The sequence below is a fragment of the Sturnira hondurensis genome, unplaced genomic scaffold (genome assembly GCF_014824575.4).
Source record: "Sturnira hondurensis isolate 20B ecotype Veracruz unplaced genomic scaffold, ASM1482457v3 Scaffold0024400, whole genome shotgun sequence".
Classification (NCBI taxonomy): Eukaryota; Metazoa; Chordata; class Mammalia; order Chiroptera; family Phyllostomidae; genus Sturnira; species Sturnira hondurensis.
The window spans coordinates 5,343,888-5,371,549 of NW_028097031.1; the positions used below are offsets into that span (position 1 = coordinate 5,343,888).

At 56.8% G+C, this 27,662-nt stretch overlaps 1 protein-coding gene across 2 annotated transcripts in view; it reads right to left on the reverse strand.

The window, feature by feature from the left end:
- The window catches only part of IL6ST (interleukin 6 cytokine family signal transducer), a 37,395-nt gene extending 12,410 nt beyond the window's left edge, over positions 1-24,985 (reverse strand). The window contains exons 1-9 of one of the 2 annotated variants that reach the window (XM_037038456.1): positions 24,816-24,985; positions 13,846-13,924; positions 9,293-9,598; positions 8,328-8,448; positions 4,757-4,923; positions 4,088-4,242; positions 2,824-2,983; positions 1,012-1,094; positions 208-418 (exon numbers count right to left, since the gene is read on the reverse strand). In XM_037038456.1, coding sequence (XP_036894351.1) covers positions 208-418; positions 1,012-1,094; positions 2,824-2,983; positions 4,088-4,242; positions 4,757-4,923; positions 8,328-8,448; positions 9,293-9,598; positions 13,846-13,909 — 1,267 coding nt within the window. In that variant the 5' untranslated portion in view covers positions 13,910-13,924; positions 24,816-24,985. Of the gene's footprint in view, positions 1-207; positions 419-1,011; positions 1,095-2,823; positions 2,984-4,087; positions 4,243-4,756; positions 4,924-8,327; positions 8,449-9,292; positions 9,599-13,845; positions 13,940-24,815 lie in introns of those variants that run through there. The other variant, XM_037038455.1, reaches the window with a different exon arrangement.
- Positions 24,986-27,662: the final 2,677 nt, after the last annotated feature.

Consider the following 27,662-nt stretch of genomic DNA (forward strand, 5'->3'; position numbering starts at 1 on the left):
AAACATTACATTTAAGTAACTTAAAGGCAGCATTTACAAACCTAGCTGGGCACACAATCAGAAAACGCCCATACGAACTAAGGAGCTGGCAGAAAGGTTTCAGGGTCGTGTGACAACGGAGCACACCTCTGTGGACACGGAGGGATGACCCATGACCACACCTACGTGGCCAAGGCCCGGCCTCAGCTCCCCCGCCCAGACGCGAACCTCGGAAGTCGCAGGCAGGGATGGTGAGCGCTGTCACGTCGGACCGGCCCACCCCATTCCTTGCGGTCAGCGTGGCTCTGTATCGGTCACTGGTGAGGTTCACCGTCAGCTTCGTGCCGTTAACCGTGTAGTTCTGCACAGGGACCTTCCCTCTCGTGAGAGTCACTTCATAGTCCAAGATTCTTCCGTTGGCTTCAGAAGGGGGCAAAGTCTGTAAGAGAGCACTTCATGTCAAAAATGTATTTCATCAATTGAGACGAAAGTTGATTTTCGTCTTGCTCATGAATAATGCGGCTGGGTCGCATGTTCACAGGAAGGCGCTGGCCCCCCCCAGCCTGGACCCGCAGAGGCAGACACTGCAGGGGGGAGGGGAGGGAAGGAGCCCCGCCCGGGAGCTGGGCGGGCCCGAATCACCGTGGGCCTCGGTGCTCTGCTCTCCCCCAGTTTCAGTAAGATCCCCTCGTGGACCCTCAGCCTGCTTGACGATTCTACATTCCCTGTCACTGGGACGCATCCGATCGCCCGAGCCCCGGCCAGTTGCTTCCGAGGCCCTCGGGCACGTTCAGCAGAAGACAGGGTCTCTGCCTGCACAGAGCGGCCACAGCGGCCACGCCGCACTGCTGGCGGCCCAGGGCCCGGCTCTGTGTGGGGCGCACGGAAGTTTGTGTTGCTGCGCTTTCCAGTCACTAAATGCCTTAGGACCCTGACTTTAGGATGAGTAAAAACTGTAGTTGGAAGATCCCACTCACACTACCACGTAAAGTGCATTTCTACCCGAGACAGAAGAGGACAAGGGTGTGTCACCTTCCACATGAGTCGTACGAGTCTGGAGCCACGGTCAAGGGGCTGCTCTGTCTTGTACCAGAAACTGGGCGCCTTGGATGGCCCTACAGAAACAACACACACTTCTTACAGGTTTGTATCGCAACAGTAAAATAAAATCCCAGAGCGTACTCTGGCCCTCCAATCGCAGTGTCTTTCTTTATAGGTGCATTTGCCCGTCCCAGCAGGTGGTGTCTGGGTCTCCTTCAGTCAGGGGCTGGCTTGATGATTCAGATTATACTGACACTTTTACGGTCTTAAAATTGTAAAGCTACAGATGATTCTAAGCAATAACCAAAGACGGATCTCTACTGCAATGCTAAAAACAAAACGGAAAAATCCCATTCAAAGCCCCCGTGGGTACAAACGCAAGAATAGCAGACAAACGACAGCACGTGGGTGCAGGTGGTACGAGCGCCCAGGCCAGCCAGTGCAAGAGGGTGGAACACCAGCGACAAGGGTAACCACAGCCACGTGGACACAGTGCTTTGCAGGACAGAGCATCGAATGCTAGTGACTAGGTTTTAAAAATGCCTGTAGAGCTACCTGGTTCAAAAAAAATTTCATGGACATAATTGCAAAATGCAGTATTCAAAAGAACTTTAAAAGGATCAGAGTAAAAATCTCAGCAGCCGGACGGCTCCTGAAGGGGCAACTGCGGCTGACAGACGCAGGAAGGACGGGCAGGAGGCTGGGGAAGAGGCTGCCTGCGCAGCGGGTTCCAACGGGCACGTTTTTAGGCACAGAAATGCACAAGTAAAGGACGTGACATGACTGAGAAAAGGGCAGGGGCTAGACACAGGTGCTCACGTGAAGTAAACCCAGGGGCGTCAGTCACTAAGCTGACGACCCCCAGCTGTTCAGTCCCAGAGCTCTCAGATTCCAAGGCTACGTCCCACCTCCCTGGAAAACGCAGGCCGGCACTAACCGGTGGTCCGAACTCCCCCAGACTGACCCAAGCATGTGTGGAGGCCCCCTGAATCCAGTTCAAGAATCCTGCTGGCGACACAGGAGTCGGGCCGAGGCCCGGAACAGTTGCGGCAAGACCTTGCGGCTTCCCAGCACGTGGCTGGGCAAGGGTGCTGAGTGGGGGCAGGGCAGACTTTCCACTCACCGCCCCTGCAAGCCTCCAGCAGAGCCGGGGGTGAGGGGGGCAGGAGGGGCTCTGTGGCCCAGGACACCTCGAGGGGAGGCTGCGCCAGGAAAGGTTCACCATGAAAGCCACGCGCCAGAGGCCCACTTCACGATGGCTGCAGAGACATCAGTGACACTGGCTGCTGCGGGGAGGGAAGCTTACTCAGAACCGTGCTCCCTTTTACTAAAAAGTGTTCACACGGCACCGACACGGGGAAACGGGAAATTGACCAACCCACGAGAATACCAGGATGCTCCTCCAGGGAGTCCTCCTCCAGGGAGGGCTCAGGAGTCCTCACCAAGGACTGGAAGGAAAGCATGAACACACCACGACAGGCAACAGCGTTTGCAGAGAGAGGATCTGAGGACGTCTGGCTGGACAGTGTGGCTTTCACGGTTCCCGGTACGACTGTCCGGGCAGGGAGGCCTCTGGACCCTTCTCCTCAGTCAAGTGGCCTGCTCCTGGCAGGCGCCTGAGTCACCCGTCCCTGCTCACTCTACCCCACTGGGAACCACATACATGTGCATTGTCAGCAGCGCACACAGCTGCGGTCTGAGCGCCCCCCCCACACCAGAGCCCGGAGGACCGGTCTGAACACGGTGACCACAGAGCGAGCCCCAGGGTCAGTCTGTGTGGCCAGCCCAGACTCGAGCACTCACGGTCCTCGTAGGTGGTCCCGCTGGCCTCCTCGCTCCAGGCACTCCAGTAGCCCCTGCCGTCCTCCTTCATGCAGCGGATCCTGAACACGTGCTCCGTGAACGGCCGCAGGTCCTGCACCGTGAAGGAAGACCGGGTGGACGCCGTGTCTTCGGGAGGGATCTGCAAACGAAGCGGATCGGTCAGCAATGAGCACAACGGGGCTAATTCCGGGTCTTCTAAATGGCATCAGACTTTAGAAACTAATCTAACAAAGCAAGACCGACGAACTCAAGTGCAGGAGAGAAACCAATGCAAGCCAAACGCAGCCACGTTGATAGAGCTGGGAAGTATGCAGACATCCACCCTGAACCCGTCCTTCCTTCTCTTCTGTTTCCTGCCTTCCCCACTCCCAGAGGGCCCACGAGGGGAAGAGTCTCGCAGGGAGAGACTGGAAGTTCCAGCCGAATTCAGTTCAGGGAGCACTGACTGATGGGGGTGGGGGTGGGGGTAGGGAACAGCGACACCCAGTGGTCGGCACAGGGGGGCTCCTAGCTGTGACCAGCCCAAGGCCTGAAGCAGGGCCCGGGAGCCGGAGAAGGCCTCCCAGGGGCTCTGCGTCCATCGTGTCCATCGAGCTGGTGCACACGCTCACCTGCACTCCCTACGCTTCCTCACTTCCCAGTGTCCACGCAGCCCCACCCACCGGGCGCCCTGCTCTGGAGAGGGTGCAAGGCCTGACTCCTGGAGCGGGAAGGAGTTCCTGAAAGGGAGCCAGCCCTTCTGCTGACGGCACCACCGTTGTGTCCCCTGGCCTTTCCTTCCCAGGCTGTCACGTCCCCACCAAGCCCTGCCTTGGCTGCAGGGTGGCAGACTTCCTGCCGAGGGCGAGGCAGTCAGTGGGGGGGCCGCAGTCCTCACCTGCCCCGCTGCATGTGCGGACGGGCATGGCCGCTGGCCCACGGGCGTGGCTTGCCAGCCCCTGCTCACCCGCAGACGCACCATCTCTCCCGTTTCCTCCTCCCCTCAACCTGCGCATTACTTGGGCTCCTTTCACCTCCCACCAAAACGCCGTCTGCTGTTGCCCCGCAGTACTTCCTCGTGTCACGTAAAAGCCACCGTAGTTCAGTGACACTGCCCTTTCTGTCGATGTCTTCCTGTTCACCCTCGCTCAGAATGCGGATCCACGGGAGACGGGGCAAACGTTCCGGGCGAGGGAGTCGGACGGCCACCGAGACGGCCAGGCTGGAGGGCAGCGAGGACCGAGCACAAAGGACGGCCGCGCACCTGGTTCCAGGCCGAGGCGCCGCTGGGCCGGTACTGGATGTCGTACTTCAGCCCCATGCAGCTCGTGATGCCCGGGTTGTCCCACGTCAGCTTCAGGATGCTGGACAGCTCCTCCGAGTTGCCGACCGACAGATTGCGCGGTGGGTTGGGCTTCACTGAAGGACAGAACAGGCCCCGTGTTCAACGCGCACGTGCACCGCCACGCTGCCTCACTTCCCAGCGTCCACGTGGCCCCACCCCTGGGCGCCCCACTCTGGAGAGGCTGCGAGGCCTGACTCCTGGAGGGGGAAGGAGTTCCTGAAAGGGAGCTCTCCTCCCCAGCTAGCACTTCTGTTAACCGTTCCAGGTTCAGACATCACAAAACTAGAATTTGTAACATAAAGTTAGTAAAAGGAATAAAAATGGAACATATGTACTATGACTATGATCCTGTACAATGTTTGGAAACCAAATATCAGGACACAATGTTCAACCATGAAAACAGCTGAGCATCGTCGGGTTATGGGTATTTTTCTTTATCTGTATTATTCTTAATGCTGTTGGAAAAATGAATTTATAAAAGTCACAATAATAAAATAAATGCCTGTTCCTACACTCTTTAAAAGCTGATAATGACTTTATAAATCCCTGTACATTTCAACCGATCCTCAAATTCGGGGGCACGCCCACCTTTATCCACAGGGTCGAAGTTGAGGTGTGCCGACGCAGCCTTCCCCAGGACGTTCTCCGCCTCCACCCAGACCTCGAGGTTCACGAAGTACACGGGGGGGTAGTCCACAGTGCAGGAGGTGGGCGCCTCGCGCTTCGCCCTGCAGTCGGAGAACTTCTCTGTCGCCCTGAACACAGACAAGGAAGAGTCAGCTGCCGAAAACGGACATGCAGAGATGAGAGGCGACTCGGAAGAGTTCGGTGAGACCCAGATTGACACGCCCTAGAATAAATGAGCTAATTTCAGTAAGCTTGAAATAAACTGATCACTAAAAACAGTTCTTAAAAATGAACCTGCTTTTCTTTAAAACTGAGTTTGATCTCTATCATTTTCAAATCTTTACTCCAGAGGGTCACACTCTGCCCCACGGCCTCTCCTCCAAACACCCTGTGGTCTGCGAGCTGGCTCTTCCCGTTTCTGAAACAGACTCCTCGCTGCGCTGGCGACGCCCTTCTCCGAGCACAGGAAGCCTGGAGGAGCGAGGAGCACGGGGGTGAGAACGCCGGGCCCCGGCCAGGCCGCTTGGCTGTTTACAGTGTCACCCGGATGTGCCAAAGTCGAGGGTTCGATCTCTGGTCAGGGCACTTACAAGAAGCAACTCATGACACACCAGTAAATGAAACAAGAAATCGACGTCTCTCTNATCACTAAAAATAGTTCTTAAAAATGAACCTGCTTTTCTTTAAAACTGAGTTTGATCTCTATCATTTTCAAATCTTTACTCCAGAGGGTCACACTCTGCCCCACGGCCTCTCCTCCAAACACCCTGTGGTCTGCGAGCTGGCTCTTCCCGTTTCTGAAACAGACTCCTCGCTGCGCTGGCGACGCCCTTCTCCGAGCACAGGAAGCTTGGAGGAGCGAGGAGCACGGGGGTGAGAACGCCAGGCCCCGGCCAGGCCGCTTGGCTGTTTACAGTGTCACCCAGATGTGCCAAAGTCAAGGGTTCGATCTCTGGTCAGGGCACTTACGAGAAGCAACTCATGACACACCAGTAAATGAAACAAGAAATCGACATCTCTCTCTCTCAAATCAATAAACTAAAAAACAATGTTTTTAAAGACGTTCTATCCCCCATAACATGCCTTGAGCCTCTTTCCACCAGTCACCCCAGGCAACCACTGCCTGGTCTCTGTCACTGCAGAAAGTGAGTGACGGTTGTACATTCACTCACACAGGTTTGGATCGTGTACCAACTAAGAATACTGACACATACACATTGTTTTTTACAATATAAAGGACAGATCAAACTCAAACCAAACCAAACCAGGTAACCTAGGGGCAGGGAGGAAATAAGGTATAGGAGACAGGGAAGTAAGATGTCTGTGAATATACCTTGCTTTACAAATTTGAATTTTTGATTAACCAGTTATTTTACATTTTAAAGAAAATTCCTAAAAATAAAAGCAAAATGAGGGCCTGTCAGGTAGCTTGTTGGTTGGGGCATCGTCCCGATGCACCACAGTTGTGGGTTCGATCCCTGCTCAGGGAACAGACAAGAACCAACCAGTGATGCATCAGTAAGTGGAGAAGCAAACTGATGTCTCTATCTCTCTAAAGTGAATTAAAAAAAATTTTTAAATAAAAAGAAATGAAACCTATAAACTCTTGCATTGAGCTGGTAGTAAAACACACCTACTTCTGGTGTCTTGAAAACCGTAAGTGAACAATATCCTTCCTCGGTGACAGAAGGACAGTCGCTGAGTCCGTCTCAGCGCTCCACTGAGAAAGCTGTGGAATAGGGACAGGCCCGCGGCGACCAGCCCCGGGCCCCGGGCTCTACATGGTATTTCACACGACACGGGGCCACGGCTACTAGGCACCTGGTTAGCTTTAGGTCTGGGGCGAGAAATATGTTAAGAGAAACCTGAAAAACCATGTCGCATCAAAAATCAAGGACACTATCCAAGATTAATGAAGCTGGTCAAAAGGGTAAGCCAATCGGAATTTAGTTCCCACTAACCAAAGATGAGTAATGGAAACGTCAGGAAGGATAACCATAATAAACTGAAACACAACATAACACCTTAAAATACGAATTCATAATGAGGGGAGGCTCCTCACTACCTGCCTCTGGGAAACACCGGGAACGAACTCAGTACAGAGCTGGTTACCAAAGGTAACCACCGAGACCACGCTGCGCGTCCGACACACGGTGCACCTCCGGGCAACCGAGAGCTGGAGAAGGGAAGCTGCGGGTGACTCGGTTACGCAGAGAGGCCAACTAGCTGGACTGTGCGTCGCGGGCACAGGTAACACTCGTGGACGAGCACTCGAACCTTCCAGTGAACAACCATCCGGAAGCAACAGGGTTAAACCCCTGAAACGTGCCGCTGAGCCACAAAAACCTTTTGCCAAAGAGAAAATACTGCCTGACTCCATGTCTACGACACCATGGAAGAGGCGAGGCGCCCAGTGAAGGAAGAGTGATCACAGGCTGGGCCAGAAGGGGCCCCGCGAGCCTCCCGAGGTGTCGTGACATCTTCCCTCCGACAGGGGTCAGAGCCACACGGGCGCACACACGGTGAGACCCAGTAGAGTACACATCTGAGGTGTGTAAGTACTCGTGTGTGTGAGATACTCACCAACTGTACCGAAACACAGAACAGTTAAGGACATCTAACCAGTGATGTGTGTGCGGAACTGCTCACAGTGAGGCGACCGTGTCGGCAGCTCACTGTCACGTGTACAAGGGACTGACAGTGGGTATGTGACAAAGCAAGAGTGGAGTATCGGTGTAACTGGGACTCCCAGGGATGGGCGTGTGTGTGAGGCTCTTTCCACTTTTGAGTCTGACGGAAAGTAACCGCGAATTTCCCAACGAGTGGTCAGGCCACCGACGCCGGAAACCGCTGCCCGGTCTTACGGCCAGAGAGCGCAGCCAGCCAACCAGCAGACGGCGGTCCCTGACCGAAGAGCACTTCGCTCTCTCGGGGAGACACACTGGAGCTGCGCTGGGTCAACGCCTGTATCGAACAGCCATTTTCAGGAAATAAAGGGACAGGAATGCGGAGCGATGCAAACGGCTGTTCTGACAAGGGAATCACAGAGCGCGCGGAGCAGGGGCCCGCAGCTGAGAGACAAGACACAATCCGCAACGCACACAGACTACTTCTGTCTTGATCGGAGCGGGTGTGAAGTCCACGTTTTCACAAGACAACTGGGGAAACTGAACCCTGACTGGGAACGCGAGGACAGCGCTACAGGACTCGCGTCGAGTTTGGGTGCAATCACGGTGCCTGGCTATTCCTTAAAGTGCCCTGTCTTTCGGAGCGTGCGCCCCAGCGCTGCTGAGAGACAGCGGGACGCCTGAGGTTTCCTTTCAGACTGTCCAGGGCGGGGCACACGGAGCATGGGCCACTCCTGAGCAGGACAGCGGGCACTGGGGACCCACGCCGCTCTCTCCCAGCTCTCAGACAACAAAAGATGAAGTGGGTGAGAATCTGCACGTAATGCACCAGCTGACCGAGCGCAAGCTCCAGCACCAGTGTCTGACGGAGCGGGCGTGGCCCACGGGCACTCGGCGGGACTTGCCATTCTGACTTCAAGGTGAAGTTCGTCTCCAGGTGTGTCTCCCTGCCAGTGTCCCACTGGCAGGTCATTTTCTTCCCTTCGTGCACGATGCAGCTCAGGTTTTCAGGTTTTTCTGGAGGCACTAGAAGGAAGAAAAATTACAGCTTTCAAAAAGCCTTTTACCCACGAATAACGTGCAATGTGTATATTACCCCCAAAATTTACAACCAAATTAGAAAACAAAGAGCTCGAGCAAAAAGTGAGGGTGTAGTGAGACCCGTGTCTAAAAACCAATTTCTATTTAACCTCAAAGACAGTAATATGCACTTCCTATCACAATCGCCATTAACTAGTACATTTCAAAATAATCTTCCACATAGGTGTCTAGATAACAGTATCAACTGACTTCTCCAATAAGTGCATTTTAAAAAGTAATAATATGTGCACATTAGTAAGAGGCTAGTGAACAGAAGTGAAAATGATTCACTTATATTTGCCTTCTGATTCCCCAAACTCTGCAGGGAGGAAGGCCAAGGGCAGAACCCGTTCTGGGTGACGCAGAGGCTCGGCACGCCACTCTGAGATCGCACTAAGTTTATCTACTTGGACAGGGAAGCCCTTCTCCAGTGTTCACGGGCCTCTTCTGGGGGCTGCTTGGCATGCATTTCCTCAGCCCTTAAGGGCACTGAGCGTCACTCTGAGACAAGTCAGCCCCAGTCCTGCAGCTCCGTGCTGGGAGCCTCAGGGCAGAAACCCTCGCAGAGAACTGGCGGACGCTTGGCTGGCCGGGCAGAGAGCGACACAGAACCTGTGTGACTTTTCAGGTTTCGCTGACTACTAGCAGTGAGCCTGCAGCTCCACTTGAAAGCCGGCCCAGAAGTCACCGCCCCCGACAAGTCACCACCCCTCACCGAGACCAGCCCCCACGCTAAAAGCTCGGTTGGCCCTGAGGACCGAGTCTGCGGTGAGCCGGGACCCACACTTACGGCCGGCCATCACGCGGACCCCATAAATGTTCTGGTTGATCTGCCCGAATGTGCGGACGTTGCAGGTGAGCTGCACGTTTAACAGAGACACGTTGGTGAGGGTGACGCTGGACGCCGTCCTGTTCACAACAGTGTACTGTTCGTGAGGGACAGTGATGTGGTTTGTTTTCCAGAAGATGTCGTTGGCACTGACATGGAGGTTGTGCATGCACTTCTCCGTGAGCACACACACGGCCGTGAGGTTGGAGCCCAGGGGCACGAGGGGCGCCTCGGGCTCGATGTAGCCGCAGGGGTCCAGGAGCTCGCCTGCGGAGAGCAACAGCGGCCATGTGAGAAGGGGCCAGGCTTACTGGTACGAAGCTGCGCCTTGTGTCTGGGCAGCCCCTCCAGGCCCTGCAACCTCTAAAGATGCAGGAGGAAAACAGTGAGAGTCAGGGAGGCCAGAATTCAGTGCCGACATCTGTAAAGAAATAAGCAAACCCAAGGTCGACACAGGAGGATATCGTAGAGAAACCCAGGCAGGCTTCAGCCCATCCTGCGCTGTTCTAACCCGGCTTCCGGAAGCACAGGCTGTCTGTCCGTTCACAGCCTGGGGCCAGACGGAACCCTCGGCCTGAGAGCTGCTGGGGTGCAAGGGGGACAGAGGGTGGGTGCTCTGCACCATCCACTTGCCAACATTCAACTGAGGAAGCAGCAGAGAGCAGTGAAAGACAGAAAGAGTGGAACAAGGTGACCAAATGCATTAGTTGTAAGCGTCAGTGGATGGGATAGGATCCCAATTAGAAGCAAAAGACCCGACCGTGTAAACATGAAACACAACCAAACCAATGACAGACACCTCAACCCGCCTGCAGCGGCAGCCCCCCAGTCCTGCAGCAGCCCACGGGACAGAGGCGGCGCCCGAGCCAGCCCGAAGGCGAGTAAAGGGACGGGTGGGACTGAGAGGCAATGCAGCCCCTCCCAGGCCACACTCACTTCTCCAGGGCTGCAGTCCCTCCCTGTGGCCACACCAGGGGCCGGCGCCACCGTCAGCAGCTCCACGGGCCCCAGCCTGCAGCTGGACGGCACCACCCTGAGGAGTGTGGGTCCTGCCCTCTGTGTGTGCACGTGTGTGCACGCATGTGTGGGCACCTCTCCTCCTTGGCTGGGCCGGGCTCTCGCTGCGGCAGCTCAGCCGTCACAGCAGCCACCCAGCCCCGTGGAGAGACACTCCGCCTGGGTGGCAGCAGGACCCTGCCCTCCCTCTCCTGCCTCCCCCCAGTGAGCCCTTGCGAGTGTGTGGAGGCGGCACTCGGTGCGAAGCCCCTGCTGGGGCCGCTGTGCCGCAGGCTGCGAGAGGCAGCGCCCTCTCCGCCATCATCACTGTGACTGCTCGAGACGGGGACGCGTCACCTCGGCTGGCAGGCTGGCACCGGCTCCCAGAGCAATGGCTGGCGCCAGCAGCTAAGGCAGAGGGACAGACGGCGGGAACAGGAATACGAGGAGAACCTCGGAGTGCCCTGGCTCCAACCCCTTGCGCACACCCACGGAGCAAGCGGCCACTTGCTCCCGGGGCCCACCCTGACGGCCAAGTCCCCGAGGTCCCCAGCGGTCGGCAGAAGACTGACACACTCAACCCCTCAGAAGGCTGACCACGTCGTTTTCCTACACCCCACCCCCTGGAGTCGGAAGGAGGCATTAAAATCCAGTTCTGGAGTCACTGCTCCGCCCCCGAATAGAAGGACCCTGGGCCCTCCCGTGACCCCCCGGGGCCCTGCTGTTCCTTCCCTATGGCCACTGCGCATCCCAGTGCACGTCACTCAAAATCCCTGCCTGCGTGGAACTGTGTCTGGTGCCCATGCCGCTGGGCCAGCCCTCCCAGCTCCCAGACCACGCCTGGCTCCTGGGCCAGACCTCTCGTTTCACGCTCGCTAAAGGACATACGGGGAACGGCGAACACAAAATGCAATTCAGAGTATCCAAGAGCCTAAGACACAGCCAGAGACAGGACAACACGGACCTGCGTCCCCGAGGAGAAGAGACACCAGAGAGTCCCGAGCTGCTGGACAGAGAAGCTCACGCACCGAAACTGTCCAGTCCAGACCGACCCGTTCCATACAGCTGCCAGGCCCTCTGGGGCTGAACTCCAGGAAGACTTTTCAAATCCAAAAGGAATTCGACACAATTGGTCGGGTACCCACGCGACGAGCTGCAGGTGGACTAGAGTTCGCCACGGCGGGCGCTGAAGTGGGCGCTGTGTTTGGCTGCTGTTTCCACACAAAACCAGGAACCTCATAGGTTCGAACTTGTGTTTCACTGGTCGATGACTCTCACTCAAGGTCTGTCCAGAAGGCATCCGGCCACGTACAAAGGAAAACAGAGGCATCTAGTGAAGGAGACGCAAGAAACATTGCACACGAGACGACGACGCCTCGGTCCCCTTCAAAGTGGGCACCTTGGGGCCTCACACAGTTCCCCTAATCGCCATCAGCTGCCCTGCTGTATTTTCCTGAATCTCATCCATGAGCTGAAATCTCTTCTCTTTCAAAGAAGATTTTGGGGGAAGCCAGAAGTCACAGGGCACCAAATCTGGGCTGTAAGGGAACTGAGTCACCTGGGCGATTTGAGGCTTCATCAAAAAGCTCTGCAGGAGACATGATACAGGAGCAGGCGTGTCGTCATGATGCAGCTGCCAATCACGTTTCCCAGAGCTGCAGCCTCCTGACTCATCCGACTAGTCACCACGGAGGAATAACCAAGCTTAACACACAATCTGACGCAGATTCCCTGTTCTACTCGCTCAGTCACTTTGAATGTGACGGCCACACAGCACACACACGCTCACTCAATGATGTCAATCACCCCCACCGACTAGTACAGTGAGGTTGTCACTGTTCACGCATGCACATTGCAGTCCACTCTCCTTGGCTGCCAGGTCATATCCATGATGCTCAAATCCTTCTCATCATGTTAACAATGGCTGGCCTTTCTCCTGTCTGACCTCACGTATGAAGAACGCTGACTAAGAAAGTCAGTGAGAGGAGGTCAGAAGCGAGTTCCCAGATGTGCTGCCCTGTGTCCTTGGGCACAGCTGTGCATTCATCCCACCCCACACCCTTCCTCCTCTTCTCATCCTCGCCTGAGGACACACTCATACTTTACAGAGATGGAGAGGGCGGAAGTGAGAGAGGGAGGGACACAGTGACATGGCCACCTCACGTGCACCCTGGCCGGGGACCTAACCCACAACCTTCAGCTCACAGGATGACACTGCCACCAGCTGAACCACTCGGGCGAGGCCCAACCACTCTCCTTGCACTGTGACTGGCACCCCTTCCACAAAGCAGTGGGGTCCAGAGTCTCCCTTGCTCTCAGACACCTGCCTCTTTCTGCCCCGTCACTGGGTGTACTGACTTCCAAGGCTGAGTGTTAAAGACCTACCACTTCTGGCTAGCTCTCTCTTTCTCCGGGGACATCTACCCTTGGAACCCAGCCAACGCCACACGGAGAGAGGCCACGTGTGACGTTCTGGGCAAGAGCCGCAGCAGCGCCACATGGGCGGGCACGCGCCTCCGACGACGGCAGCCTCTGCCTCTGCAGCTCCGGGTGCGGGTTCCACCGTGCCACGCCAGGTGGGCCCGTCTGTACCACGACCCACAGAGGCCACGGCGTGCTGGGGTGACTGATGAGGCAGCAGCAGACAAGCAGGCATTTCAGTCCTCAACCACCAACGTGGGAGGAAAGGGAGACAGGGACACTCACGAAACTGGCCAAGGGCCAACCGCAGAGGGCAGCCGACGCGCTGGACGGTGATGCCAGGGATCAAGAGTGTGCTGAAGAGTAAACCGATGGGGCAAATGGCCACAGCGAACTTGGCAACGGAGGAAGGTATCCCCGTCTCATAGGGTGACAGAGACACGGCTTGAAAGTACCTCGTGGGAAAACCCCCGAGACCCCTCCCTGACCAGCAGCTTAACCTGAAACGGCGGTGCCCCTCAGCCGGCAGCCCACCGAGTCGCTGCAGTAAAATGAGTCCGGATCCAAGGAGCAGAATCACCGCACTGGGGGCGCGTCCCGCGCTGGCACTTTCCTAAGTACACCGCGCCCAAACCAAGGACAGCCAACTACTGTCCTTTCTGTTAAGCTTGCTGTGGCCGGCGTCCAAACGCCTTTTGGGCACGAAGGTGCTCCGCTTCCGCAGCAGCCCCCGGCGACGGTGGGGCAGGACTGCTCACTGCACGTGACGCGGTGGCGGCGAGGTGCCAGGAGGGCGAATTTTCTATTTATTTACAAAAAAACCCAAACAACTTTGCCTTTCCTCACCTTACAGTTATGGTTACTACAGCTACACAGTGTTTGGGATTGCCGAGTGTCTCGACTCAAAGCGCACAAAGTATAATTTACCGTGAGCACGGCACTTCTTCAAGTCATTTTAAGGCAGCATTTGTCTCTTAAGAGTGGCCCTACAAAGAATAGGTAGCGAGCATAATTATACAGTCACTAAGCACACACATAATCACATTAACTGCAGAACTGGGGAGAGGGGCGGGAGGCGGGTCTCCCGTGAGCCTTACCCAGAGACTGGACAGCGAGGAGAATGAACAGGGCTCGCCCCGTCCAGGTCCGCGACGCCAGCATCTTGCGCAGATGTTTCTGAAAAGATACACATAACACGATTTTTAACATTCTGTCTCTTACTGCACCAAAGGCAAGACACTTTCGAAAGCTCTTCTGTTTTCAGTGTATAGCTGTTTTCTAAGAGGTAAACTCTCACGAGAATGCGGAGAATTTTAAGTCTTCAGGACATTTCAGTCTGTTCCCACTGAAGGCACAGCCACGTAACCTATTGGTTGGAAGCCTATTTTACACTTCAGGGGGAATCAGAACACCCCTGTCCTTTGTCATCAAACACCCAAGACAGAGAACTTCAGAGAAGCCGGATTCCACACAGCAAAACCCACATGCAAAACCTCCAAAGGGACCTCAGAGCGTGGAGAGAAGAAGCTTGTAATTCACAGCACGACTGAAAATACCCCCCAGTACATGTAGAAGCCTGCAAACCAGTAACAAATCCCAACACCTAGTAGAAAAACAGGAAGGAGAGGGGAACAGGCAATTCATAGAAAAGGAAATACAAGTAACCAGAACACATGAAATGATACTTTCAACTTCACTCACAACGAAAGATGCAAACTGAACGGCCGCAGAACGCCACCAGGTGACACAGACGGCTGAAGAAGAAGGTGGCAGTCCTTCCCGGCTGCCAGCGCGTCTGAAGACGCCGCACCTCCACCCCGAGAACCTGCCGAGAGCAGAGGGGCCGCCTGCAGGTCTCACAAAGACTCGCCCCCCCCTGCTCTCCGGCTCCAGGCACCGTGGTGCCCACCTGGCAACACCCAGACGCCCACCGCTGGGGAGGGAGCAACAGCTGTCCCAACAGCAGAGCGCCTCTTAGAGACGCAGGGGCGAGCTAGTGACAGGCGCAGCAGGCGGAGGACTCAGAGTCGCCACGTGACTCCACTCCTGGGAGAGATGACAGGTGGCCACAGGACAGGGACACAGCACGGCAGTGGGACTTCCTGCAACAGGGAGGGGCAGACGTACCGGACACCAGGGGACTCCGGGGGAGACAGAAATGCTCTATGGGCTGACCGTGGTGGGGATGGCAAGACTCCACGTGGACACAACACCCTGACTGGTGTTGCCGTGGCCAGGGCCAAGCCCCGCCCCGCCCCTTGGGGCACGCTCACAGGAGCCCCCCCCCGGTCTCGGGGACTGAGTGGCAGCCGGCACACAACTCTGGGGTTGGAGACAGGGACCTGGTGACTCACAGCAGCAGAGTGGGGTCAGCACTTCTGGCCCCCACTGCCTGTGCCCGGAGCCCCATTCGGCACTGTCCAGAACAGGTGACAGCTGGGCCCCAGTGGCCTGCAAAGGTGGCTCTTGTGCAGTGGCAGGAGGCAGGCCAGCCCTTTACCCTGGAGGAAGACAACTCTCTGAGTGCCAAGGCTGTCGGCCAAGGCTGTCGGCAGGAAGCCCTTTGCTCTGTGGGACACCATTTCTATTTTTCATTGCGCTCCGAAAGACGGTCTAACCACAGGCAGTCGAGGGGTCTGCCCCTAAGAAATGCCGGAAACCCAGGGAAGGCTGTTTCCTAACAACTCTGCCAGAGGCTGGTGAGTTTGCGGTTTATAAACTAGACTCAGCCCTGGCTGGGCACTAAGTAGGTTGGAGCGTTGCCCCACACACCAAAAAGGTTACAAGTTCGATCCTTGGTCAGGGTGTGGTCAGGATGCAACTGATTGACAGTTCTTTCTCATATCAATGCTTCTCCCTCCTAAAAACAACAACCAATAAACATATCTTCAGGTGTGGATCATAAAAGAAAAAAACCTCAATGAAAAACAAAACCGCCCTGGCTGCTGTGGCTCAGTAGATTGAGCATGGGCCTGTGAACCAAAGGGTCACTGGTTTGATCCCCAGTCAGGGCACATGCCTGGGTTGCTGGCTGGGTCCCCAGTAGGGGGCGCTTCAGAGGCAGCCGCACCTGGAAGTTTCTCTCCCTCTTTCTCCTTCCCTTCCCCTCTCTAAAAATAAATAAAACAAGACCAACCCCGACAAGGTGTACAGCCGAAAGAAGTGAGTGTTTCACTCCTCCCAAGGACACGCGCCACCCAAAAGTACACAGAAGCTCGACTCACAGAAGCAGAAGCAGCCATGGACCCATCAGCAGTGGGACAAGTCAGGGGCGGTCCATTGTGCCCGCATCACAGTGAGTCGCTGCGACGGGGAGACTCAGTCACAGGTGACTGACTCGCAGAGCAAATCCCAGCAGCAGGCGAGTTTCACGAATGACACAGGAGGAGGGAACCAGATGACCGAAGGCACAGCCGGGGGTGTGCAGCCCTTGGCCCAGGACGGCCGTGAACGCAGCCCTACACAAACCGCAGGTTTACGTAAAACCTCATCCTGCTCATCAGCTTTCATTAGTGTTCGATGCGCGGCCCAAGATGGCCTTCCCCCAGTGTGGCCCAGAGACGCCAGAGGGGCCCTTGGAACAGGCTTCCCTGCACCGGAGTTCACAGACCCGCAGGCAGAGTGAGGCCACAGAGATCAGCGGGGTTATGGGGCAGAGGGGCAGCCAGAGGGAGCTGGGGGGGGATGTGGGCATGGTCTGCCCCGGAAGGGCTGGGAGCCAGGACTCAGGGCTGGTGGGCGTGTGCAAGAGGTCGCTGGTGGGTTGGTGAACTCGCCGTCCCTGGAATGAATAGAAACACTGAATGTATAAGCTTTCTCCCCCAAGCACAGCCGCGGACTCCATGACCAGGGCTCCGTGACCAGGGCTCCGTGGTGGAGCCTGTGGAACATGGCATTCCATTTTCAAACACAAGCGCTAGCTGGACACCGCAGCCTTGGCCAAGAAAGAGGCGCTCGGCACCCAGGCCCTCTGGCGTGAGCCGTCAGGAGTCTCAGGCAAAGGGTCAAAGAGCTAAGGGCACGAACCCTCCTCCTCCGCCTTGTCTCACTCCCCACCTCCCGAGGCCAGCAGTCCCCCTCCCAAGGGCCCACCGCGTCACACAGCCGTCCCTCGAGACCCCACCGAGGATGCCAGCAGGGCGGAGTGCGGCCCTGCCGCACCCCTCGTCCACACTGCAGAGAGAGCTGGAACTGGCCGTCTCCCTGTGGCACTGCTCAGAGGAGAGGCCCCAGGTGGCTCAGCAGCTGCCGCATTGGCCCCCCGAAGCCTGGCCCCTGACCACAGCGGCAGGAGAGGTTCGGTCCGCTCGGAGAACTGAGCGGCTCCTCCGAAGCCAGGCCCTGGCGCTGTGCGGTGGGCGCTGCAGGAGCGGCCGGAGCAACTCACTGCTACGACGTTCAGCGGACAAATCCAAGATGACCCCTGGAGCTGTTCGCTTCTGCCCACTCTCACTCCCATGGGTTTTCTCCAATGGGAGAAGCGCAGTGGAGCCATATTGATAAACACTGAACAGTTTCTGCCTTCATGAATCATTTTTATTATGTCAGCTGTGTTTTGTGAGTGTCCCCCAAGGACAGACGGAAAAGCTCGAATGTGTCTGGTGCCACTGTGTGTGGGGAACAGTGTCGGCAGCAACTTCTCGCTGCGGAGACGAGCCACAGCTGCCGGACAGACGGCCGCCGGCGCCCACTGAGTGAGCCGCTGGGCAGCAAGCGGACGGGACGTCCACACAGCACCTTCCCCTCCCGTCCCGCACGGCCGTGTGACTGGGAATAAATCTGCGAAAGGCTGACCACGCCCACCTCACAGGAACCGACTGTCCTTTCAGGAACCATCCGACTGCTCCACCTTGCGGTGCTGATTACGGATCTGCAGCACCCGACACGGTGCACCGCTCTGCATGACACAAAGTGCTCTCGCACGAGCCATTCCGCCGACACTTCTAATACCCTAGAGAACCAGATGCAGAGCACAGGGGCTCTTTTGTTACTTCAAACAGTTTGCTTTCCAGAGCAGTTTCGGGTTACAGCAAACCTGAGAGGCAGGTACTGGATTCCCCAGACCCCCGCCCCCCACATGGCTCACCAGACTGGTGCCTGTGACTAAGGGTGAGCCTGCAATGACACACTGCAGTCACCCCAAACCTGCAGGTTACCTTAGGGCACACTCTTGATGTCATACGCCCCATGGGTTTGGGACGATCGGGACGGACCCCCAGGACTCGACAACAGAAACTGGACTCACAGAGGCACCCCCCTTCCGTGGGGCCTCACTGTGGGGAGGGGAGCCTCGCTCAGCAGCCACGTTGGGCTCCCAGCTCTGCAGGGGCGTCTGACTGCAGAACCCCTGAGCCCCACCCAAGCCCCACCCGCACCCAAGTGCTCAAACGTCCTGCTGCCGTGCCATGTGCTGGGACACGGGCCCCCGTGCCTGACCCAAACTTCCCTGGTGTCCAGGGGATGTTACGGCAGTGGGAGAGGGACCTTCTGCTGAGTCTGACAAGAGCAGTTAAACCCGTAACACAGTCCTACCTCCTGCCTCCCGGCAGCGACTCCAGGCTGCCGCCCCTGGGCGGCTGAAGGCACCAAGGGGCAAACACTGACTCTCCGACCTGCCCAGTGCCGGGCCCCGCTCCAGCGGGCAGAGCGGCGGCTCCTCCCTGGAGCCTAACAAGGTGCCTTTGAACTCGGGCAAGGAGCTGGGTCCTCCATTACTGTTTCAAACATATTAAGCCTTTGATATAAGTTAACGACATGTAAGAAATTAAATTTGTAACAATGATATTTTAAAATGCAAAGCAAATATGTAATTATTTTTAAATTTTCAAATAAACAGAAATTGAAAAATATGCTATGTCAAAGTCCTCCATAATCTCACCAAGATCACAACTAAATAATTTCGCAGATAATTTTGCAAAATTTTTTTTCTATTTTTCAGTTCAGCACGGCTAGAATTATTTCAGCCTGGCTGCGTGCCCGCTCTCTCACCACCCAGCAACACTCCGCCTACACGCGTGCCGCACCTTCTTCGCCCAGGGCTCACCCACGAGAACCAGGTGGCTCCACGTCGCAGCTGTCGCACATGCTTCCCCACGGGACGTGGGAGTGCGTGCACCTTCGTGCCCACCTTTGCACTGTACGAACACGTGCTCTCTTATCTTCTAAGAACGGGGTCACAGTGATGCTCTCTACCTTGCTTTCTCCACGTCACCCTGCGTCCTGGCCACTTCCCAAGTCAACACCTAAGACGAACCCCCTGCAGCCTCTGCTCAAATCCACCTTCGCACCCGGTGCTCCCCGACCACCTCTACATCCCCCGCTTCCTTTTCTTCCTCAGTAGCACGTAGCACCTTCTGAAACGAGCCGGCAAACACTTCCTGAGAAGGGCCAGACAGGAATGATTTAGTCCCCTGGGATGAGTTGGCGGTCACGGAAGGCCTAAGCAGCCCCGGACAGAACGTGTACACAAGTGTGGGGGGCCGAGTTCCAGTAAAACTTTATCTACAAAAACCTAACATGCTCCACCTAGAAAACACAGGAGAGAACCTCTGAGAATGTGGGTCAGGCAAGGATTTCTTAGACACGATGCTAATTGATAAATTAGACTCCATTAAAAATGAAAGCGTCTGCTCTTCAAAAACACTAGTAAGAGAATGAAAACACAAGCCAGCCTGGGGAAAAACACTTACAAATCAATTTTCTAATTAAACCTTATTCCAGAACATACCCTTAAAACTACCAAAACATAAGAGACAACAAACCTAATCACAAAGGGAGCAGGAGCAGACAGGTCGCCGACAAAGATCTGGCCAAACACAACACATGCCCTGTGCCCACGACTCCACTCCCAGGTACTTTCCGAGAGGAAGGAGAGGAAGGAAACCTTGGGACCAGCTGAATCACAGCGCACTTGCCCACCGACACATCATGTGCCCACGCACAACAAGGAAGTCGATTTACTCGGGCAGCAAACACGTTCAGTGCTTCCTGTGCAGGGTGAGTTCTAGGCGCCAGGAACCCAGCGGAGGACCAAGGAGACGGCTGACGACACCTGCAACCGCCCCGTCTCCAAACAGGGCCCGTCCCGCGGTGCTGGGGGCTGGGGCTTCAACGCAGCGCACAGACACAGCTGCCTTCTGGCGCGCCCTCGCCCAACACAACATACCAGAGACGTGCAGTTAACAACGCCACTTGTAAAGATGCAAATGAGAAGTGTCCCTTTTAAAGTCAGGATTCTAAAGAGATGCTTGGAGTCATCCCTTATTCAACACAGTTCTAGAGGGCGCAACAAAATTAAAGTTAACAAATCAGATGAAAGTGGAAAAAAAAAGCCTTTGTAGGTGGTAGGTCATCAATGAATGAGAATCAAATGCCAAACTATTAGGACTATTGTGAGTTTAACATAACAGGTGAATCAAAAAAAGATCACCAAAAAATAGTTCTCCTGCATGCCAGTAATAAGCAACTAGAAAATGTAACAGAAAAATTCCCATTCACAGTAGCATCAAAACCTATACCCAGGCCTGGCTGGTGTGGTTCAGTGGCCTGAGTTCTGGCCTGGGAACCAAATGGCGGCTCGCTGGTTCAATGGGCAGTCAGGGCACGCCTGGGTTGTGGGCCAGGTCCCCAGGAGGGGACACGGGAGAGGCAACCAGAGTGGTCAGCGGAAGTCAGTCCTCGCGGCCCGTGCATCGGGCAGGACAGGCTGCACATAGCGCCGCCCCCCCCCCAGTCCTGCGGTGGCCACCGCGCCCCGCAGAGCGAGCCCAGTGCAGGGCGTCACACGGACCGCGTGGCCCTCTGTCTCCGAGCCTCTAGAAGCGTGAGGCATCCCACTCTCCCGCCTCTGCAGCTCCCGGGGACAAGGGGGAGCTTCTCCTCCCACAGAGCCCAGTGCTCAGGGCGAGAGCTGGCTGACACTCGTTCGTTCGTATGAAAAACGATACAGTGATTAATAAATGAGAACACCAGGATAAACTGTGTGGCATGTCCCCACTACCAATCAACTTCTGCCCCGCTCTGTATATAAGAATTCAACACCCGTTTTTTAAAGAATAGCATCTCATATCACTGGGGAATTAAAGGCCTATCCAACACAAAGTATCAGAACAACCGACTGCACAAGCAAACAAATAAAAATGAGGAGCCCTGCCTCCCCCCCCCCCCCCGGACACACAACTCCAGCCCCACAGTGAAACCGTGACGGCTGGGCCAGGAAATGCACCACGTGCGTCCGGCCTGCAGTTCTGAGGAGAAGGCCTCCTACGGATGCTGCAGCTGCGGCCAAATACACAGAGTTTGGAGGGCAGGAGATGGCAGGGCGACACAGAGCCCCGAGAACACCCAGGTGAGAGAGGGCTGGGGAAGCCCCGAGTCCGCTGACTGTAACCTTCCAGCGGGGACGCCCCTGTGGAGTGCAGCGAAGACAGACCACTGGGGGCCAATGAACGCACGCTTCAGAAGGGGATTCTTCCCCTCAGAGCCAAGGCTGAAGCTGATGGGCAGGAGTGAGCTGGACAGGGTCCTCCAGAGGTAGATGGCTCAGAGTTTAACACACCCACAGGCGTGCGTGCGGGGAGGCACAGAGGGGACGAACGCCCGCTCAGGATGCGCACGCGGGCTGAGAACCAGGGACCTCTGCCGTGGCCGCGTGGCCACAGGCGCAGCTCTGCGATGCCCCACTCCATCCTCACTACCCCGTACCGGGACCCGTGAGCTACCCACAACAGAAAGGAAACGGCAGCCGTCGTGACAACATCACAAGTGCTTCCGAAGTGTCTCGCGTGGCTGACCACCTCTGCTTCTTGAGTTTCTCGGTTTCTACGCAACCGCATCACGTGGCTGAGCTCTCCCCTTCACCCCTCTGCCGTCTCCCGTACGAAGTCTCCACCAGGTGCTGGTAGTCTTCCAGCTTTGCACAAGCCAAAAGCATCTACTATTACGTTAAAGTACCAAGTTCTTTGAAGACTGAAGACGTCAGCTGTCACCTTCCAAAAACCGAGCCTGGCCCTCTGCTGGGGTCTCTAGTTCCAGCTCTGTACCACTTTGACTCTTCTGTCCCTGACGCTAACGTTGCGATCAGGCCTAAAAACAACGCACACGTATACACATGGTCGTGCACGCGCACACACACAAACACAAACACACATACTCTTCTTTAAAATCACAGCACTTTTCTCACCCCCATCTCAAAAGCAGTCACCCTTCCTGAGCTGCCAACGCCAGGGGCACATGTCCCCACGCCCACCCGTCACACTCCAGCTCGCCTCAGTCACAAACCCCTCCCAGTCTTCCTCCACTGTGCCCCTCCCCGCTGTCTCGTTTCTCCTGCCCTCAGCATAGCTGCCCCAGGAGGCGCTGATCGCCTCCCTCCTCCAGTACCTCCTCCCTCCAAGCCACTGGGCTCTTGTGGCGGGTAAATGTCTCCAGACCCCCACTTGACAGTTGTCACTCTTTTCCCTAAAGCTTTTTAAAGGGTGAATATTAGTGCCAATTATTGTAGCTATTTAAAATGTGGCACCTAAAAACGTGCCTTCAGCGGCCTGTGCAAACTATCTTCTCCAATACCCGAAGTCTATTCTAGCCCCGCCTCCACCTTGGACTCAGACTCTCCCTCAGGCCACCCTGCCGAAGGACTTCCAGAGAGAAGAGCGAGCAATCTGGTTTCTGCTGTGGTCTTGCTCCACCACCTCTGTTTCCCCAAGGCACAGCAAACACTGGGGCTCCTCACCCCAGTGCCCTCACCGCACCGCCATCCACAGAGCCTTCCCGTCATTCCCTACTGGCCACCCCTATAGAGTCTAAGCTCCAGCCCAGCAAATGCTAGACCCTCCCAGGGCCCAGCTATTGCAGAGCCAGACGGCTACTGGCGCCCTTCCCTCCCCTACAGTCTTTCCCTGGACGCGGCCTCACACTGTGCACAGCTCCACAGGCACAGCATTCCCATGGCGCTTCCCTCCCTGCTCACAAACACCTCTGCTCCCAGCGTTCGTGCGTAACTAGTTCCCTAGTGGGACTCATCATGCTGGACTGTAACGACCTGTTTTGCGTATCAGTATCCTCAGAATCTAACACTCTCCGAGGCACGTAACAGAACATTAAGAGTGGGCTTTAAAAGACTGGTATGGCAACAGTTCTAGGCCCTGTCCCTCCAGCTGCCCGAGCGGGAAGCAGCACAACGTAGGCACCCTGGTTACCAGCTGAGAGTCTGCAGCCATTTACCAGTCAGGGGCACCAGGCAAGTTAACGACCTTGGTTATACCTGGGCCTTTCCACACAGACCTCTAGTTGGAATGGGCTCCCTTCCTTTTCCTTTTATCCAAATCTCCCCCAGGCTTCAAGGCTGACCTGGTAAACCCTGGGATCACTCCAAGGCCTGCAGCATTTTCTGTATCACTCTGCATTTAATTAACACTTCCTTTCACCGCCCCCCCCCCAACTCTCCCTGTCTGCCAGCTCTGGGAAGGTCTGGAGGGCACTTGGAAACCCCAAGAGTCCCCACAGCCAGCAGTGAGCATGCAGTGCTTGCTGCGTGAGATGAGAAAGCTCTGTGGGGACCCCACTCCCTTACAATCAAACAGAAGAGGCGGCTGGGCCTCTGCGGGAGCCCAACTGCAGACACGCAGGGGCAACTGCCGGCCACAGAAAGAGAGACTCTGAAACAAGGCGAGAGAAAGGCGTTCTCCCTACAGGGGAGCTGCAGGCTGCGCCGAGGCCCCAAGCCTTAGGCGGCAGGTCAGCGCGGGGAAGGGACCCAGGACCGGATCTGGGTTTCCCTCTCTATCCGGTGAGCCTTGGAACCCACACCACACAGGTGTGATAACTATCTTCATCTGACCTCGAGCTGCAGCCCTGGGAAGCGTCTAAAAGAAACTGGAAGCGCTGCATTTCGTAAGTAAAAACAAGAACAATGAACACACGTTTCACGGCCTAAGAAACTGTATTCAACTAGCTGACAGCAGTATTTGCAATATTCAAATTACCTGTGAGAAGGTTAAACACACATGGTACTGCCAAAACTTGAGACAATAGTAGAGACTTGAGACCAGGAAAAAAGTTCCCCTACAAATCTGATCCTGCTTTTCTGACCCTTTCTCCCCCTGCCAGTGCTCTCTTCCACTGTGATTAAAACAAGTGCCCAAAATCATCCCGGAAAGACAAGCCCTGGAAAGCACATTTCAGTTCGTAGCCAGCTGGTTCTACAAAACATACTATTCCAGTTAATAGTTCCAAAATACTTCCAAATAGGAGTGACCCTGAGTGTTAGAACTTCAGAAAATGGCAAAGAGCTCAGAAGAAGCGCTGGGACAGTCATTTCAAATTCGGAGCCGATCCAGCGCCAGCCCGTCCGTGCGTGTATGCTGGACGCGCTCACCAAACCGACCACCCCAGCCCCCAGCCTTTCAGAGGTTCCCGGGCGGAGGGGGGGGCTCCAACGATTAGTTCGAATCAGTCCAGTCGCCGAAATACTACCCAATACTACACAGGCTGCACGGGAACGCAAGGAAAGAACAAGGGGCCCGTAGTCTCCCAGGCTCAGACAGAAGCTTTGGGCCCGGGCGGGGACACTGCAGAGAGAAGGCGTGTGAGCTACGCTAGTCGGAGCCAGAGACTTTCGGCTCCGGTGGGAAGGGGGCCGAGGGCCTGGCCTGTAACCCAAGCGGAGACTGAGCGGACCAGGAAGGAAAAAGTGGGGATTCATAACCCAAAAGAAGCAAAATCCTCAAGGGAGTTGGGGGGGGGGGGTGTTTGGTGAGTGTGTGTGCCAGTGTGAACGTGTTGGCTGTCTGAGCGGGCCAGGGGCTGCGCATCGCACGGAGGGGCGCCCTCTGCGCTGAGATTCCGGGGCACCAAGCTGCCGGCTCCAATCCGGACGCAGGACCGGTTCGGAGGAATGCGGGGATTTCCCAGTGGGATCTGCGGCTCCGGGCGCGCGGCTGGGACGCCGCCCTCCGGCCGGCCAGGCGGGCGGCCCCGAAGCGCCAGGTCGCAGGCCGTCCATCCGCGCTCACGCCCTCACCCTCACCCTCCCGCAGCGCGGCCTCGGGTTCGGCCCCGGCCCCCTCACCTCCGGCGGGCGCCTCGCTCTCCGGTCTCCGCGGCCGAGTACCCTCGGCGCCAGGCCCGGTCCGGCCCGTCGGGAGGGCAGCCACCGGCCGGTCAGCAGGCTGGGCTCCGCGTCCCCTGCTCACCGCCCCTCCGCGGCCCGCTCCGTCCTTCCCGCAGACGCGGCACGCGGCCCTCCTCCGGGGCGGGACTCGCCCCCGCCCCCGCCCCTGACCCCGCCCATCGAGCTGGGTCCTGCGCGCCGATTGGCCCCCGCGGGCCCTGCGCGCCAGGCCACTGGTTCCTGGGCTGCGCACGGAGAGGGGCGGGGCTTGACGGCCGCGATTCCCGGAACGCGGCTCCCAGCGTCCCGGATTCCGGCGTCGCCAGGGCGGCCGGGATCGGAGGGTCCCGCCCCCCGCCCCCGGGCGAGCGGAGGAGCGGAACGTCCCGTCCCAGCGTGGAGCGACGGGGGCGGAGGTCGGGGCCCGCCTGCGCGCGCTGCCTCCCGGCTCGCCGCGGCTCCGCGGCCTGCCCGCGGGATCCGGCCGCGAGGGACTGCGGGCTCCATGGGGACTGGGACGGGACTCCTCAGGGAACCCTGCTCACCGCCGCGACCGCGGGTGGCGGCTGCTGCGGCTTGGGTCCAGTCCTGGGAAACGAGCCAGGGTTGCCACTTCTAAGTTAGCGAAAGGTTTTGGTTGGGATCGGACGAGCTGGGGGGACCCTGGCCGGGCCCGCGCCAGAATCGAGGGTTCTTTGCCATCGTACCTCCGCATCGATCGGCGACAGAAACCCTGAAAGAGAGCTAGTCTTATCGCATGCCCGCCACCACGCCCCACTGGAGGAAGAGCCTGGGAGGCCACCTGATGCGTGTGTGTGCGTGTGTGTGCGTGTGTGTGCGTGTGTGTGTTGGGGGTGTGTGGCCAGGGCCTTCTGTGGAAGAATGGCAGGCTAGCTATAGGGGGACAATAAGGATTTCATCGAGTGGAAGAAATTATACCCACGTAGTAACAAGATTGTAAGAGTCTTCCTTATACTGAGAATTCGGGTACAGTAAAACACAGACCAAATTATGATCTCTTAGTGGAGATCATGTAGTTTTTAAAAGACAGACAGACAGGCCTGCTGTGTGTCCAGTGCTGAAGGAGCCCCCGGCAGCCTGGGGACCACAGCATGGAGGCAAAGCTCCCCCGGTCTGCCCCTCTGCCCCTGGCCACCTTGTGTCCCCCTTGGGAACAGGGCTGTGCTCTGCGCCAACTCTGCCACTCAGAGCGGTGCGTTAGGAAGCATACTTTTAAAATCTAGTAAACACTTATTCAGGGGCAGTGTCCACTGGCTAAGTATACCCTCCAGTTCCATGGTGCCTGGCCTTAAATCCCGCCACTTCCCCCGCCTGTGACCTTCAGCAGGTCTTCTCAGTGCTTCCCTCTGCACGAGAGTGATGGCCACCCGCTCAGATCGCCACAAGGATCTGTCAAGTTACAATGTATGACTGGCTGGGCCCGTAGCAGGTGCTTAGGAAATGTCGGCTGTCACCCTTAGGGACTGTCTACCATGTCAGTGCCACCCAGCCTTTTGCTTGTATTGAAAACAGTTACATTCGGTGGCACAGGGAGTGGATGGAGGGGATCAGGAACGCACAGCAGACTAGCCTGCCCTGCGCACTGGTCAGGAAGCATAGGGCCAGGTCCTTGAGTGGATGGCTACCTTTGTATTGGGATGGCCGGGCCCTAACTGCTAAGAGACTCTTTTTGTGGGCATGGTGAAAATCCTGGGCTGAAAGAATGAGCCAATGTCAGAGAGAGGGTTTTCAAAGCAATGAGAGTACTCGTCGACTCTGCTGGGGTGAAACAACTTTGCAGACAGCCCTGTGGGGCACTGACCCTGAGCGACCACTGTCAGGGCAAGGATCCGTCACTTGAAAGCCCGGTCAGAACGCACAGAGAAGTGGGGACGAGCGGCACCTGCCCAGGAGCTTCCACCTGTGCCTCGGGACTGTTTTGGGTCTGGACAAAGGCAGAGGGCTGCGTGAGGACACGGGGGCTATTTGTGGGCAGGGGAACAACGTGGGGGCGGGGCTAACCCTACGGAACAGAGGTGAGAAAGGGTGAAGGCTAGCCCTGCCCGCCTTGCTCTCCGCTGACAGGTGGCCCTGACCAGGGTACCGGTTCCTCCCTTGCCGGCGCCCAGTTCCATCTGAAACTCTGTGTCAGCTGTGGGGACTGTCCCTACGTTCTGCGTCGACCTAACCGTGTCAGCATCCACAGTGATGACTCAGTCAGCACCCTGCCCTCACAACATCTCATCCTTCTCTTTGACCATGACCTTCATCGCCCCCTGCCGTCCGAAACCCACAGGTGCAGCCGCACCTTGCACCCAGTCATCAGGTGGGTTCGTGCCACCTGCCGTATTTTGCATTTGTGGGGAGTGCGTTGCCCCGCCCCAGCCACCCAGCCTGCTGCCTCCCTTCTTCCCACTGAGCCTGCAGCTTGTCCTCGGTGACGTCCAGTCCGTGTTCCCATCTCGTCACCGGTGGTTTCCTACCTTCCTACTGCTTCCTCAGCTGTGGGAACTCGCCTAGACCATGGGCCTGCACCCCCCCAGTGCCTCCTGTTTCCTTGACCTTCAGCGTGTCTACCAGGTCCGGGTCCGGGCTGTTTCCTCTTCCCCTTTGCCTTGAAAGGCCTGCCCCACCCGGCACGTACTCACAGTCCTGGCCCTTGTTTCATTATCCCTTGGAAAGACCGAGGCCGACATCCATGACCTTCTTGGCTTTCCTCCACCTTAGGAGGCGACTGTGGATGTATCCTTGCCCACTGCCTCCCAGGAAGAACGACCCTCGTCCTTTAACAGGGTCCTTCCTCTA